General features: G+C 40.4%; 1 protein-coding gene across 1 annotated transcript in view; it reads left to right on the plus strand.

Moving 5' to 3' along the window:
• ATG4B (autophagy related 4B cysteine peptidase) overlaps window positions 1-17,918 on the plus strand; it is a 35,776-nt gene that overhangs the window by 2,223 nt on the left and 15,635 nt on the right. The window contains exons 2-3 of the mRNA XM_065411136.1: window positions 8,693-8,791; window positions 9,411-9,482. Coding sequence (XP_065267208.1) covers window positions 8,693-8,791; window positions 9,411-9,482 — 171 coding nt within the window. The remainder of the gene's footprint in view (window positions 1-8,692; window positions 8,792-9,410; window positions 9,483-17,918) is intronic.

The raw sequence follows: 17,918 nt of genomic DNA on the forward strand, positions 1-17,918 counted from the left end.
TGTTGACTGGAAATAAGATGAATGATACAGCAAGTGAATCGTATGAGGAGCATATCTAGCAGTTTAGATGCTCTCTTATGTGATACAAGGTTTATCAAGGGAAGAAAATCTTGGTGTGATGTACAGTAGATCCTCAGCTGAGCCTCACTTATCCAAATGAGGGTTGTCTCCTACAGTTTTCCTCTGTTGCAGTGCTCAGGAACTCCGCAGCAATGGAATTTCAGGACCCTGGTGGCCCTCTTCTCCAGCAACTCTGCTTAGCCAGTTAGATTTGGGGGGGAGGAAGCAATCTGCTTCCACTGGGGAACTAGTCAGCAGATTTTGAACTGTTTTCACTTATAGCCATGGGCCACTGAGAGAAGAGGAGTTACCCTGCTGTCTAATTTCCTTCCCTGACTGTCTGAAGTACTTAGCTGTTCATTTGACATCTTTGGATCGTCAGGGCCCTTCTCTTCTCTTTTGCCTCTTAAACATGACAAGGGTTTAATTTTATTTAAGGCTTTTTGTGAGGGGCGAGTGCTTCTTCTGTTAAAGTGGGGAAGCTTCAAACCTTTTCATTGGATATTTTAACTAGGCATTTTTCAGCTACTAACTTATCTCTTTAATCTTGTTTCTGATATTTCCCCCTAGTTTATCTCTGTAATGTACCCCCATAAGAACAAAGATTATCACTTGATGCATTCGCACATATCCTGCTGCACAGTGATGCTATTCCTGGCATCTATAGATTGAAACAGACTAGGCTCGGGGAAGCTGTTTTTAAACAGCTGCTGGCACTGCCTGGAAAATGCTACTGTGCAGAACAAGAGGCAAGATTGCCACAGAATTAGAGCTTTCTCCCACTGGTGATTTCAGAAAAATTCCCAGAGGATATTGAAAAGCATGGGTTTCTTGCACTCTCACCTTACTTACATGCCTTCCAGAGAGTGCTGGTAATCTAAATGTGTTTTGTAGAAATATCTTTTTATTGTTCCTGTACAACTTATTCAGATCACCTATGCTTAAGTGAGCATCAGCTGTTCCACTTAGTGCACACAAGCAAAATAATCACTTGCTGCACGCATAGGTCATGTTTCTGTTGAGTCATCAAAGCTTTGATTTCTTATTAATTTTTAGGTAGATACAAGGAGAAGTATTACAATGACTTACTGTTTTACCTTTTATAGAACTAAAGTTAATATGGCTGGTAAGACTGGCTTACGGTAGTAAGAGTGAAAGTCCTTGCATTTACTAATTTAGTGTGATGGTTGCAATTTGACATGATGTGCAAGTCAGGAAATTCAAAGCCTGGTTCCTATAATGACTAACTCTCTGCCGGTTTGTGAGCACTTGTGATAATGTAATTCAGTTTTAGCGCACTGAAAAGTTAATTTTTCATGTTTAAACTTTAGAAGTACAGAAGATCTCTAAGTTTTCACCCACAATGTTAACTTCATACCTTATGCACTAAAATAGTCTTTGATTATCACATAATATTTCTGAAATAGTGAAATATCATACAGTTGTTTTACAACCTTCCATGCATCCACGTGTAGGATCTCCTACCAGTTTATGCCAGATAAACTGACGCTAAGTCATTTATATACAAGATGCACACCGACAGATAAGGGCTCATTCACTGCACACCATACAAGACTGTAAGAGATGCCTGGTATTATGAGAGGAAGCAGGTTATATAATTAGTCTTAAATGCCTGTGTAAAAGGGAGCAGTTGTAGGTTGTGTTCAGTCTTATTGGTATTAGTATTTCCTCACTTGAGTGCTGAACTGTGCAACCCTAACTATTCTCAATGTAATTTTTTAATGGCTTGTTCTAGGTCAAGTTAAAAGGGAAAAGAAATTCCATAATCAGTGATTCTTTGGGGGGATGCTGCTGGAATGCTATGGTATGTCCTGTGCAAGATGTGCACTCACTAAGGCAAGGACTCTACAGCCTTGCTTTGTTCACAACATGCCTGGATTCATGAGACAAGACAGCTCTGCCTTCTTGAGTGTGTGCTTTGCATAGTTGAAAACTTTGTAGTGGGCACATTTGGTCCCCTTAGCTGCATAGGCAATAAATATGCACTGAATGAAAGTGGGCTGACCTATTCAATGTGCACTTGTTATCTGCACACATGTATCCATTGCAACTTATCTCCCTTTCTGAATGCTCATAGATTATTGTTAAAATATACATTCAAAACTTGAGGTGCAAAACCTCATAACTGACAAATCCCAACTGACTTTCAGGTGAACATCCAAAAGACTTTTTGCCTGCCTAATTTCCACCTATTATTTCCAGCCATTTTGACTGTAAAGCTTTCAAGGACACAATTACCAAAAAAAACCCAAAACAAAACTAGAATGGAGAAAATACACTCATGTATGTTTTCCCACTCTTCTCATACTCAAAAATAGCAGAACTCTTTTGTTCAAATGTGTCTAGATATTTGCCTTTAGGTGTAAACCAGGTCTGGAGAATTTCAGCCCAATGGGTGGAACTTTTGGAAAGTTATGATCACCTGAAAATGGGGTTTATAGTGAAAATGCTCTGGTAACCTTAAATATACCTGGAGCACTAGCAATCCCATTATAATGTACAATGTGTCATAATTATACTCACTAGGAAACATAACTTTGACTGTCTTGACTCTTTTGCATGTAAATTCTTGACTATGCTGTTGAATGGATGTCGCGTCTCACATTTGATTACCTGCGTTTTCTTTTTTAATAAGCAAGAGATGTGCTGGTGTATCTGACTGACATCTGTTGAGTGTGCAGTCTGAGGTTCCAGTTGTGCAGCTGGATCTCCATGGGTGAACCCCTGCATCTTCAGGGAGCCCAGTGGGGGCTCCACGCCGACACAGGGAACTGTGCACAGATCCAGTTGCGGGAGTGGGGCCTTGGAGCTCTCATCCTGGGTGTGCATAGTGACTGTGTTCAAATAAAATGTTGCGTGCTCTGAGGCTTTGGATTCCCTGAGCACACTGTGTTCTGTAGTGTGCAGCTTCTTCCCATGGCAGCTTTCATTGAATCGGAGCAGCAGGTCCCTCACTCACCAGTCTGACAGCTTCAAATCACGTGACCCTTGTGCCCTTGTAGAATAGAAAGTTGCAGAACATGTGAAATTTAAATTGAATGCTATTAATTGGAAATTCAAATAAATGTGGGGGTGGTGGGGAGGGGGATGGCTTGCCAGGGTGCAGGTTGGTTCCAGAGCAGCCCTGAGTAAGAGAGACTCTCTAGGCAAAGTTTAACTTGGCCATCTGAACCAGCTCACATGCTTTTAGTGTGCAGTGTTCGAGATATATGGGAAGAGATGTATATTGCTGAATGAAAGGGGGGAAAAGTGGAGAGTCATGTATTATGTAAATGCAGTCCCCATCTTTCTAATTTACTTAAACAAGTATTTTCACTGAGCGCTTGATCCATGGCAAGTTTGAAAATCTAAAAATAAGCCCTCTGAGTAATGAACTCTAAAACTAGTCTAACATGTATGTTAAAACACTTTTCAGACAATCTCAAGTGACCATACAGAGTTTTGCGAAACTTAATAATAAATCCACCTTTGGGTTGCAAATAAGCCTGTGAATCGGGGTCGGGTGGGGGAGAAACAGAGGGAGAAGGTTATTTTTGACTTGAAAATACAGGCTTAGGAAAATACCATCTGTCAGAAATAGCACCAAACATACAGGGACTTTGTGCTATCAATGCTTGTCTGTCTACACAATTACACTGCTCTACAGCCAAAATGCTTCTGAAATAAATGTAGTCAAACTTTACTAATTCTGGGTCACTGAGAACGAAAATGATGCTTAAAATTGTTGATTGGCTCTAGTTTTCAAGATATGCTATTGGGTCAGTATATACGACCCTTGACTTGGGAATGGCGGAGGATAAGTGAGTTATAAAGGGAAGGGATCTCAATTTAAACCAGAAATGACTAAAATACATCTTTGACTGGATCTATGAATAAATCTATGACTGGGTTTGGACAGTACTTGCTTTTTAGGCAAAACAATGAATGATGCAATGTGAAGCTGGTATTGCGTCATACATGATATGAATTGCATCATGTTATTCCTAGAAGTCATGGATGGTGCAATCATAACGAAGCTTACATCACTCTGCTGAACAAATTGCCCTATATCAGCTCTAGAAATCATACAGTGTCGTGCTCTCTTATTTGTCAGTGTTTGATTTTGCAAAGGGACACATTTCTGTTTAGCCAAAGTGAGCAGAGATGCCTCGTACTTGTGTGGACAGTGCAGATAACTTCTGCTATGTTTGTGGTGAAGTGACTTTTGCATCACAAAAGCGCAGTATAACCACTATGGTTAAGAAAGCCTATCACCTTTATTTTGGCTGCAAAATTGGAGCTCAGGACAAGAGGTGGGCCTCACACATATGCTGCAACACTTGTGCAACAAATCTTGGCCAGTGGTTGAACAGGAAAAGGAAATCTATGCCTTTTGCAGTGCCAATGATTTGGAGAGAGCCAACAGATCATACCAGCACTTGTTACTTCTGCATGGTGCCTCCAGTTGGGAAAGGCGTGTCAAAGAAGAAAAAGTGGACTGTGCATTATCCAAACATTCCATCAGCTATACGCCCAGTACCCCACGGAGAAGGACTGCCGGTTCCTGATGCATCAGAATCATTCTCACTTGAGTCAGACGAGGAAGAGGATGAAACTTCTGGTCCTGAACCATCAATGTCACAGGACCCACATTTTCTCCCATCCTCCTCCTCTGAACCACACCTCATAACACAAGGTGAACTGAATGACCTTGTCAGGGATTTGGAACTACCCAAGAGTAAGGCAGAGCTGTTGGGCTCCAGACTACAGCAGTGGAATCTCCTGGCAGGTGATGTTAGGGTTTCCATGTTCCGTGACCGTCAAAAGGATCTTGTCCCATTCTTCTTCATGGAAGGTGATCTTGTAGCCTGCAACAACATGGGTGGTGTGATGGCAGCCCTCAACATCGTTCACGATCCAGATGAGTGGAGACTGTTCATTGATTCATCGAAGACGAGTCTTAAAGCTGTTTTACTGCATAATGGCAATGTTTTGCCATCAATTCCAGTTGGTCATGCAGTCCATATGAAGGAAACCTATGACAACATGAAACAACTTTTGAGGTGCATGAACTATGACCAACATCAGTGGCAGCTTTGTGGCGATTTGAAGGTTGTTGCTCTCTTGCTTGGTCTGCAGACTGGATACACAAAGTACTGCTGTTTTCTCTGCGAATGGGATAGTCGTGCAAGAGATTCCCACTACATCAAGAAAGATTGACCACTCCGACAGTCATTGGAGCCTGGGAGGAAAAGTGTTCAGCATCCACCACTTGTTGAATCAAGGAAGATTTTGTTACCACCTTTACACATCAAGCTGGGTCTGATGAAGAACTTTGTCAAGGCCATTGACAAAACACAAGCAGCTTTCAAGTACCTCCGTGGAAAATTTCCAAGTTTAAGTGAAGCTAAGATAAAGGAAGGTGTCTTTGTTGGTCCTCAGATTCGTGAACTTCTTCGAGATGATCCATTTGACCATGCACTGCGTGGCAAGGAAAAGATGGCATGGAAAGCCTTCCAGTTAGTGGCAATAAATTTTCTCGGAAACAACAAGGCAGACAACTACAGGTTGTTGGTGGAAAACCTCCTCAAGGCATACAAAAGCCTTGGTTGCAACATGTCACTAAAGATACATTTTTTGCACTCTCATCTAGATTTTTTTCCACCGAACTGCAGAGCAGTGAGCGACGAGCATGGCGAGCGATTTCACCAGGACATTGCAACAATGGAGAAACGCTATCAGGGCAAATGGAGCTCATCAATGCTTGCAGACTATTGCTGGACAGTGACAAGAGATGCTCCATTTAATGAATACAAGAGACAAGCCAAGAAGCGCCGAGTAGACACTGAATAGGACTAAACTATGTACATAATAGTTTTTTGCCTTTTGTTTCATAATAAATTTTATTTATATAACCCTTTGGCTGATTTTTAAAGTGTTACATAAACAGGACAGGTGAAATATTATCCTGTAAAGCAACCATAAACACATGAAAAGACCTAGGTTTACAATTTATGATTAAAACTCTACTATCTACACAATATACATAGACATAAAATGTAAAAACTTAAATATCTTAGAAACAGTAGCCAATCAGTTGTTTTAATTGTCATATTTGAATTCAGCACATGAAAATACATAATAAATAGCACATTTTATCTCTGAAGCAGACGACTTCTCAAAAATTGTAGACCAGTGTTATCAATCAGTTGTAGTAAGGAGAAGGTGAAAGAAGATAAACCAAAGTGTGGCCTGTTGACTGTTGGTCCTTGAAAACCTGGCTTGTTACATGGGTCTGGCTCTAATCCTTTTTTCTGGCTGCTACATCATAGGAAAATATTAATATGTAAAGAATTGCTGTGCTTGCAGGGGAGCTGTAGCCCATGGGAAGAGAGGACCATTATCTTTATTAAGATGTGGTCCATACTGTGAAAAAGTTTGAGAACTTTGGTACAGGTAATCTACTTGCTTGTCTGGCCAATCAGGTGTTAATTTGGAATTAGTCCCCCATTTAGGTAGATAGGGCCCCATTCCTCAAAGAAAACTACAGTTTAACCCAGTGATGGCAGTTTTCTGCTGCTTTTGTTTTCCCCTTGACACTCAGATCATGATATTCCAGGTTAGAAAGACCAGGGGGCAGAAGATCCAAGTGAGACCTGTGGGGTTTCATTGACAAAAACATCTTGTTTGTCTTGTTTTCTGAATGTAATATAGATTAACATATATGGCTAAAAGGAGGAGTAGAATCTCTTTGTGACCCTCTATGCACTATTATATTTTCTTAGCATAAACTGTAGAGGAGTTATTGACCACACCTGTAAAACTGGGGTAACATTTAGCAAGGCTGAGGGCTTGTCTAAACAGTGTTGTTCACAAATATCGTTTTAAATTCATAATCTAACTTAATCCAAACTAACCTTCAAGTGTAGGCAAGCCCTAAATGCAATGGTGATAAACCACCAATTTCTAAGATCAGGGAAAACTGAATTTGAGTATATTGAATTCTACTCATAAAATTAAAATGAAGGACAGTGAAATCAGCAGCACAGGTGGCAACTGAGAAATGGCCACTGAGTCACACCAGAAAGCTAAGAGGTTACACCCCCAGTTACAGAGGGAAATGGAGTGTTCTGTGTGGTGTTCATGTCAGGTGTATCACTGGGTAATTTATTGAATCTTGTGTCAGCTAAAATAGCTGCTGAGACTATCTTGTCTGTACAGTAGAACTAAGTAAAGCTGTTACAATTTGATGTGTAGCTTGCTCAAGCTTATTCAAGAATAACACGTGCAAGTAAAAAGTGATTTGAACTGAATCTTCTGACACACTTTTATTAGGAGCATTTTCCTTGAAGCTCAGATCAACTGTTCCCAAGGCACGTAGTGGAGCCCTGTTTCCACTAAAACATTGTTCAGAAGCTCCCAACAGCTTGTTTGGTCACTCCTGTGGAGAGGACCACAGCCCTGATTGGGAATGCCTTGCAATAGACTGCACTGCTGGATTGTTTTGTAATGCGCAATCAGAGTTGGATACTTACGTTAGAAAAGACGGATGTTTAAGTACTGAGCAAGGTCATGTTTTGAAGGAAACTAGTAGAATGGATCATATACAAGCCTGCAACCTCTAGATTGGATGCCTCAGCATAGCTCCCATTGTTTCCCATGACTTATCGTGTGACATGGATAAAGAACATCGTCTCACCTTTTCCCCACCCTGCAGACTTTTTTTTTTTTTTAAGAAAATGACCTTTGCATGTTTGATTCTAACAAAGGGGCAATTTTTAGAACCCTTAGAAGGGACTGATCATCTTTGAGAGGGATATTTAGTACTTCTCGGCTCTCTGTGAGCTGAGGGGTGAAAACATTATCTACTATCTATGTTCATTTAATCCTAGGCTTCTCAGTGCACCACCAAAAAGCATTTACTCAGGGAAGAAGGGACTTGTTAATTAACAAACCTGGAAATTCCAGAAGGATATTAAACCTTCTGCTTCAGGGTTTAAACCAATCTCCTATTATTAGAGACCAGGTTGAGACCTATGTCGGGAAGGGGCAGATTATCCCACATCTGCCTGTTGCAGGGTTCTTACCCCTTCCTCTGAAGCAGCTGATACTGGCCACTGTCAGAGACAGGGTACTGGGCTAGATGGAACTTGGGTCTGATCAAGTTTGGCAATTCCTGTGTTTTGGTTCAATCCTGAGCTTTTCCTCATTGATGTAGTAATTTTTCATAGCTTGCTGATTTCATCAAAGCACTGTTGTCTAATGGGTAGAGCACAGGAGAGAGACCTGTGTTCTGTTCCTGACTCTATTAATAGCCCGACTGGGTGACATTGGCAACTCATTTCCCCAATCCGTGCCTCAGTTTCCCCATTTGTAAAATGGGAATGATACTTAGCACCTTTATAAAGTGCTTTGAGATCGACTGATGAAACGCATTATATAAGAGCTAGGTGGTATTTATTATTGTGATCGATAGAGCTCTTACCAGAGCTCAGACCAGCTGCTCAACATGTATGCATGTTACTATAACATTAGAATTGTGAAGTGATCCATCCTGTATTACTATATCTTACATTTATTTTAAACCAGAAAAAAACAAACCACAGTGCATGTGATTTCTGTTTCTCACCAGCTACTCTGACCTATGATACTCTCAGGTTTGAGTATGAAGACTTCCCTGAGACCAAAGAGCCTGTTTGGATACTGGGGAGAACATACAGTGTGTTCACAGGTAATTCACTCACATGCTAGTACTTAAGCAGTGCTTTTCAGGGCATGAGGGCTTTACATACATCTAACCATCCCATGTAGTGTTTTGAACTTTTACGTAATCCCAGCTTTTTCTAAGTAGCATCCTGAAGAAGTGCAGCCCCTGCTTGGTAGTTTATAGGCATTCTGCTTACAGTACATGCAGTTATGTGTTCCCCTGCATGTTGTCAGGATAGCCTTTCCTGCTGCCTTCAGACACTCCTGCTGCATTTTTGGAGAAAATTGTCGTCTTTTTTTTTTTTTTTTTTTGGCTACAGGGGTTGTAGAATACCCTCTCCTTCCACGTTCCTGGCTGGAGATACAGGGTCGTGATGCTTAAAACTAGGGAAGACTAACACTGGAAAGGAGAGACTGAAGTAGTAAAGACTGTTTTTCCCCAAACATGGCCCTGTTTTTTCTTCCCAGGCCTCTCCTGCCCTGTAGGCTGGATCTTTGACTGGTCCATCCTTCATGCAATAGTCCCCCTGCTCCTGTCAAGCCAGGCACTTTCATCAGTGAAAGTTATTAAGTGATGGGGATTTAGGTAGGGTTGATGCCTTTCTCAGGGATGTTACATGTGTTTATTTCTGAAAATTCTTCAGAGAAAGAGGAGATCCTGTTGGATGTGACATCTCGGCTTTGGTTCACATATAGAAAGAACTTTCCTGCCATTGGTAAGTAGCACAGATAGTTAATAAAATAACTATACTGTAAAGGAGTCTGGCTTGTCTCTTAGGGCCTGACCCAATGGGAGCATTTCCATTGACCTCACTAGGCTTTGGATCTGGAATGTGTACAGAGTGCTATCTCATGAGAAATAAGCATCTGAAGTGCAGTGGAGTAGCAGTAAAATACTGGAGTGCTTTCAGAAAACACCGTTTTAAAGAGACCTGAACTGTGAACAACAACCAAATGCAGTGCTAAGGTAACTTCCCAAGGGGTGAGGAGAGCACCTGTTAAAGCCACCGCATTTAGCACCTATCCCTGGCCTCTTATTAACATTTGGTTACATCTTGGGCAGTGATGGATGTGGAGGAAGTGTACTACTTTGCCGTAAGAGGGAAGTGGAAGGTCCAGTGGTTAGGGTGCTAGCTTGGGACTCGGGAGATACAGGTTCAATTCCTTGCTCTTCCACAGACTCCCTGTGTTTCCTTGGCCACCTCAGCCGCTCTCTGCCTCAGTTCCCTACCTGTACAAAGTTGAGAATAGCACTGCTCTCCCTCACCGGGATGTTGTGAGGATAATTCCATTAATGACTGAGGTGCTCAGATACTCCATTAACAGAGGCCAGATAAACGCCACAGAGGAGAGGTGCAGAAGAGCACAAACTGGAGACTAGCCCTTTTTTTAGAGAGGAAGGATGTTGCCTCTCATTTCTCCTATCTGGAAAACTTTATACTCCCAGGCATCTTTAGCTGTGATGTGCATGCTGAAAGCTGCCTGCTGTTGTGAAATATGCTGTGCTTTTTTTCTTGGTGGGCTTTTCTTTCCCGATAGTTCTGAGTATCCCCGAATCTTCTTTGTCCATAAATTTCCTTTTGGTCTCATCCTCTTGACCAAGTAGGACTGGATAGGACTCCTTTAAAATGTACTAATATTTTTCTAAATTAATTTTTTCAAGTAAGGCAGGCTTTTATTAGGGCATGAAGGGAATATCTGAAACTAGAACAACTATGCTAGAAAAACTACAAAAAGTACTGAACAGTTTATCCTTTCTGGAGAAACAATGTTTAAAATAAATATGCTATCACACTTCCTATCTCTGGCCCAGGTGATCACATATAACTTGTAGAGCTCCTGTTAAAAATATTAGCTCTCAATGTTCTTGTTTTTCTCTGGGGTCATAAACAACATGATATCTGCATGCTGGACTCTCCTAATTATTGCTGGGCCAGCAGGCCCCACTGGACACTACAACTAGTTCAGAAATAGTCTCAGCTGGCTAAGAGCTCTGGAATAATTAAGTTATATTAAAAACAGAGGTGGACTCAGAAGATTCTACAAAACCGTCTATGTGCTTAGGCACTTCTTAGCAGTTTGGAAAAACATTCAACACCCTAGGCAATGCCAAATTGGTGTCCTGAGCCCCTTTTGTGAGGCAACCCTGCAGTGTTGCTTCTAAATGGTAATCCAGACTTCCAGAAAGGGCAGGTAGCTAACATTAATTTTGTAGGTGATCTTTCTGAATCAAATTATCTTAAATCCTTCTAATAACTGAACCAGTTTTCTTTTCTTCATAAGCAGGGTGGATTTGATTTAAATCACTAGTCAGGAAGACTCGATTTAATCATGGATTTCTACATAAAAATGCATTCTTGTTGGTTGTTATAACCTTAATACATATTCTTCACAACTCAGAGATAGATGTAGGTTTCATTTTTAGAAGGTACACACTATACATTTTTAAGTGATTTATTTTTGAAAACTTCAGATTAATTTTACAGCTATATCAGAAAATGAATGATTGTTTGGTTATTTTATTTACCAAAGGTAATTGAAAAAGATATTTATGAAGTCATTGGGAGGTTAACTATCTCCAGTTTAACAGGTTAATCATTAATATTTGGAGGATTTTCTTGCTATGCTGTATTAGGAGGAGAACATCACCAGACAGACATTTAAATTGTTTTATTTAACTAAAACAACAACGTTATGTGTTCTGGTTTTTTTTTCTTCAACAGCAAACATCTAATAGTTTAACAAAACAAGCATATGGATTTTTGAATTTAGTTAAACATTCAGGTTTTTTAAATTCAGGTTTGTTTTTGTTAAAATTGTTTTGAACTAAAATAGTTTAATTTATTTTATTTATTTTTAAATATTTCATCGACTATGTCAGCCAGGTCAACATGAGAAACTTAAAAGATTGGCTTCTGTAGCTAACTCAGTCGTCTTCACCTTCATTTTCCTGTTTTGTTCATAATCTCGAAAAGAAAAACTAGCTTTCCTGCTTTTTCAGGTCCCAAATGATTTCTCAATTTGGAATGAATTAGTCCAATGGAAAAAAATATTCTTTCTACACCGGCAGAAGATGCTACTGCTGTTAAAAGTGAGATTATCACTTCAACAGTCTCTGAATCCAAATGCTTAAGTCACTGGTATGACTTTCTTTAAAACATCATCAGCAAACATATTTTTTTTTGAATGGTTCACCCTTAGCTCTGAAGTTTATTATAGTTGGCATTATGGAGGGATGATTGCTGGATGTCCATGTCATAGCTAACTCCTCTTCTTCAGCAGTTAAGGTTTGACCCTGGTACCAAGTATTAAGAATATTTGCAAGAAAATGAGCTGGATATAGTGTTTGTCCCATTCGTTTTTTTAATGCTTGTAATTTAACTCTGTCATTGCATATTTCTCTTTTTAAGATCTCACTCAGTTCCTTCCAAATTTCAACAGCGTCAGCAGTAAAACATCTATTTCCCTGCATTTTGTTCAAGCCTACAGAAATAGGCTTCAGGGTACTCAGCATGTGTTCAACATTTCTCTTAAGCCCAATGTTGAGAACTTTGGCTGTGACAGTGCCATCTATTTTTTTCACGATATTGTTCACAAACTGTCATCCGATTAGGCCAGTTCTTGATATAGTGCTCAAAACAGTCCACTACTGGGTACCATCACACGTCTTGTGGGAGAGTTAGCTTGGTTCCTCCCACTTTTTTCAGAGCAGCGGCTGCAAAGTGGTTGTTACGGAAGTATTTTGCAATTTCAACAACATTAGCCTTTATTTCTGAAACACTGAAGTCTTTGGCTAGGAGGTGCATCAAATGAGCACTGCAACCATATGTTTATTAGCTTGGGACTCTCTTCTAATAATTTTTTCTCGGATACATTTGCAGCATTTTCTGTGACCAAGCTGCATACTAGACATTTTGAATTTTTTTTTCTACAGTTTGTTACAGCTTTTACTGCTGCTACTTGTAAGTATTCTGTTGTGTGCGCATTTCCTGATGTATCAATTGTTTTCTGTAAGGAAGACATTCCTTTCTTCTGTTGTATGTGCTTGTGTGATATCATATCATTGTGGATATTGCTCCACCCATACACACTCAGGTTAACAATTTCACCCTCTAGACCTTTTGCACACTGCTCAATTTCTCTTTCATACACTTTATCCAGCAATTTGCCTACAACCTCTGCTCTGTTGGGTGGACTGTATCCTGGTCTTAATGACTGAACCGTTAATGAAGTGTGGGTTCTCAATCATACAGAAAGGAGAGTTTGTTGCATAAACAAACCGGGCAATTTTTTCATCAATTACCTCTTTTTGTAATCTGCTGGGTCTTATCACAAACTTATCTATGGTTGTTTCTGGATGATGGAGATTTTGTTTTTTTGTTTTGCTACAGGTGATATACTGTGGCTATGTGCCATACATGATGTGACTGAAACACTATAATTGGCAGATAACTCTGAAACTATAGAAAATGGTGGTGATCTTGAAGGTGGATAGTCTTCAGAATCCTGTATATTGAGGATGGATTCTCCTAAACAAAATAAGTCAATGCAGTTATTTAATTATTATTACCATACTGCTCATTTAGTATTTCTCATTGCATTCACAGTCAGTACTACTTTAAAGGTGAAATTGTAAAAGGAAGATCTGCCTATTTCAGCTATTTTTTTTATCACCACTGCATCTAAAATGATAGTACCATAGAGTAACAACTATATATATATATATATATATATATATATATATAATTTTTTTTTTTTTTGCTCAAATATGAGAATTCAAGAATAGTCCATAAGGAACACTGGCAGTCCTTAAGAAAGAAGTATGAAATAAAAAAGTTGACCAACCTGAAGATCCTGCGTGTTCAGACATGTTGCTTTCATCATCTTCAACTCAGCTTCCTCCTGAGAAGGAACACTTCTCATGATGTTGTTTCATTTGGGCAACCAGGCCTTGCATTTCTTTGTTGCACTGTTTGCATTTTGCACACATATCTGTCTTACCCACAGGTAGAGGAACTTCATTTAAAATATTCCCAAACTGGGTCTCTTTTACAACCTGCTGCCATTAAAGGTTTTCCCTTCTAGTGAGAGAATGGTATGGTAGATCTCAAATCAATGAAGGCTACACTCAGAAAGACCTCAAGACTTCTGGAATATGCTGCTCAAACAGTTTCACTTTTGTTTCTACTGCCCGTCCCTCCCTTCTCACATTTATCTCCAGACGTCTTCTCCTTGTCCAGATCTATTCCATCCCCCAACAATCTTCTATTCATTGAACTTTTTGAAATTTTTCACTTTTAGAGAAAGGTAAGGGATTGACTCTATGTACACAAATTTGCAGAGGGACAATAGGGTTGAGGTCTGTTATTTCTCACCTCTATTTATTTATTTATTTATTTATTTATTTATTTAAAACATTTTTGCTGTTAACAAGCATGTTATCTCTGGAGACACAAATCCACAGTTTGAGAACTGCAAAACTAAGTATCTCTGATATCTTCTAGACTGAGCACTGAGTCCCATTGGATAGATAGAAAGATTAACCTAAATAATCTATACAAAAGCCCCTGGAACCCCATAAAATTGGGTCCCTAATCTGTGAACTATCGGAACTCATTTACAAAACTTTTATTAAACATTAATAAAATCTGTATGTGATTTGTATTGTACTTAAACTGAAGCAAAGAGCTGAGATAAAAGCTAGAGGTGGAATAAAGAAATTGCACCTTAAAGCATCTACCATGGAATTGTGTATAACATATTAGGAATATGTGCAAACGGGATGAACTGTAGTGATAGAATGAAAATTCTCCTCTGGATCAATGGCTAGTTTTCATGGGTCCTCATCCTGAAGATGATTCTGTTGTTTTCTTCTTGTGCAATTTTATTTATAAAAATGGGATGGAAATCAGAGGAGGTCCTAATAGTGTGCAAATGGAATTATATATCTGTGCCCTTCCAATGGAATAGTGGTTTATTGACTCAGAAATAAGACTTCTCAAAACATCTGGAATTTTGAGCTAGATACAATGGTACAGAATGGTCTACTCTTCCAATTCTTTAAAATCAATTATCTAATGGGATTTGAAACCTCCCTTAACACCTACTGCAGACACAATTTAATATAGGCTAGCTGGTTGCACTGAAGCTTAGACTGATTCCTGGGGTTAACATTGACTGAGTACAGAGGTTAACCCCTTTCACTTCTATGTCTACACTAGTGAAAAGGTTGAGGTTAGATCAGGGTTAGCTAATGTTTTAGCAAGTCTCAATCTGATCTCAACCTCTCTGTGTAAATTAAATAAACCCTAGATGAACTTAACTTGTTCCCCTGAACGCAGCATAGTTGTAGCTGTGTCAGTCCCAAGATATTAGAGACACAAGGGGTGTGAGGTAATATCTGTTATTGGACCAACTTCTGTTGGGGGGGAGAGACAAGCTTTCGAGCCACACAGAGCTCTTTTGCAGGTCGGGGAAAGGTACTCCACATGTCGCAGCTAAATGCAAGGTGGAACAGATCGTTTTAGTGTAAGTAGTTAGCACGTTCTAAGGGACCATTTTAAAGTAGAGTGGCCTGTTAACACCTCTGCAGTCATAGGACAAAAAGAGGGGATTAGTGGGTTACAGATTGTTGTAATAAACCATAAATCCAGTTTGTCTGTTCAGTCCATGATTTTCAGTGTTTAGCAGAGTAATGAATTTAAGATCCCAGGCTCATCTTTTGCAAGTGTTTGTGCAGGTTTCGTTTGAGGATGAGGACTGATAGGTCAGATATAGTGATTGATCGCATTGTGAAAAGCAGGGCTTTGGAGCTGTGCTCCAGCTCCAGGCAAAAACCTGCAGCTCCACTGCTCCGGAGCTGCTCCGGGCTCCGCTCCAAAGCCCGGGTGAAAAGTGTCCACCCACAGGTGATAGGGTGTTTTGTCTTATCATTTTCCTGTGTGAGTTCATTCAAGAGCGTAGTGATTGGTTTCACCCACATGGTGGTGGTTGGAGCATTTAGTGCACTGGATGAGGTATACCACATATTGTGATAGGCATGTGTAGGGTCCATGGGTCTTGAAAGATATGTTGGGGGGTAGGTGTTGATCATTTTAGCTGTGGAGCTATGTCTGCAGATTTTGCATCTGTTCTGGCAGGGGATGGTGCTGCTTTGAGTTGGTATGTTTTGGTCTGTGGGGAATTTGTTTCTGATGATGAGCTTGGAGAGTTTGGGGGGCTGTTTGAATGCTAAAAGTACGGGTTCAGGACAGGTGTTTCAGGATGGGATCCCCATTGAGTATGGATTGTAGTATGATGATACCCCATATGGGTTTCAGTATGAGGTGGTAGGTGATGACTAGGGGGGTTTATTTCTGTATTGAAGCAGGTTCTCTCCTGGGTATTTGCCATGATGCGATCTACTTCTCTGGTGGAATGTCCTTGTTTGGTGAAGGCAGTTTTAAGTGTGTTAAGGTGTATATCCCCGACTTTCTCCTCCGAGCACATTCTGTGGTATCTGAGTGTCTGGCTGTAGATAACAGATTTCTTGGTGTATTAAGGGTGGTCATTGGATCTATGAAGGTAGGTGTGGTGGTCTGTGGGTTTCTGGTGTGGTTGTCTGCAGGATTCCATTGCTGAAGCTGGTTGCTATCCAGGAAGTTGATACTCATGTGGGATTGTTCCAGAAAGAGTTTAATGGACGTGTAGTGGTTGTTGAAGTTGTGGTGGAAATCTATAAGGGAGTTTAAGCCATCTGTCCAGAAGATGAAAAGATCATCAATTTTTGTGTCATTGGTTTTGTCGTACATTTGTCCAGACATTTTTCTTCAAGGTAGCCCGTGAAGGGGTTGGCATATTGGGGAGCCATCCTAGTACCCAGGGCTGTTCCCATGGTTTGGAGAAAGTGTGTGTTTGTTGAATGTAAAATTGTTGTGGGTGAGGATGGAATGAATGAGTTTGGCAATGTGTTTGGGGTGGATATCTGAGGGTTGTCCATTGTCTTGTGAATATTTGAGGTAGGCAGCTATGCTATCATTGTGAGGGATGTTGTATAGGGAAGTGTCATCCATGGTGGCGAGGATGGTGTTCCGAGGGCGGTTGTTAATGTTGTGGAGTTTGTGGAGGAAGTCTGTGTGTCCTCAAGGAAGCTGGTCTTTTGTTTGGTGAGTGATTTCCAATATTCCTTCAGTAAGAGTGTTGTGGCCAGATATGATGGATCTGTCTGGGTTCCCTTGTTTGTGTATTCTTGGAAAGAATGTAGAAGGTCCCTGGGGTGGGTTCCTGGGGGACGAAGTTGTAGAGTTTCTCTTGAAGTTGTTTGGGGAAGGATTTGATGAGATCCCTAAGTTCCTGGGTAAATTGTGGTGTGCGGTTGTCTTTCAGTTCTTTATAGTAGGTGGTGTTGGAGAGTTGTCAGTTGGCCTTATCAGTGACATCACGGTTGAGGACTACCGTGGCTTGATCTGCTGGCTTGATCATTATCTTGTGGTTAGATTTCACGGACTGTATGGATGTCCTCTTAGTAGTAGAGAGATTACGGTGGATGTGATATTTAAGGATTTTGCAGTCAGTTTTTCCCCTGAAGCAGTCAATGTAATGATCATGAGTGCAGTTTCATCCGCTCTGTGGTGCCCAATCAGATGATTATTTTTTTCTTATGGTTGTTGGTGGGGATGTGGTCATTGTGAGTGGTGTCATCATTGTTGTGAAAATTCTTTGAGGCAGGGATGGCAGAAGAAGAGGACCTGAAGAAGTGCTCTGCGTGGCTCGACAGTTGTCTCTCACCAACAGAAGTTGGTCCAATAAAAAAAATTACCTCACCCACCTTGTGTCTCTGTTCCCCTGAATATCAGTTAACTTAAACTTCTACAGGCTTAATTTATGAACTTGATTAATGCTATCCCAGTTTACAGTAGACAGTAGCAAGACCACAGATGCAAACTTCCTCCTCTATTAGTGAAACAGCAGGGACCCCCCAAAAAGTACTAGGGGAAGCACGAGATAAAGTGCCTGTGGCCCAACAAGCTTCCACAGCTCTTTAAATGTATGCTTCAACAGCCCTTTCGCTCTTTTCCATTCCCATCTCTGCACCTTTTTCTGTGCTGCTTCCATGCAAGCAATGACTTTCCAAGGAAGCCCCAAGACGTGCCCATGCTATAATCAAGTAACCA

This window comes from Emys orbicularis, chromosome 9 (assembly GCF_028017835.1).
Source record: "Emys orbicularis isolate rEmyOrb1 chromosome 9, rEmyOrb1.hap1, whole genome shotgun sequence".
NCBI classification, from domain to species: Eukaryota; Metazoa; Chordata; order Testudines; family Emydidae; genus Emys; species Emys orbicularis.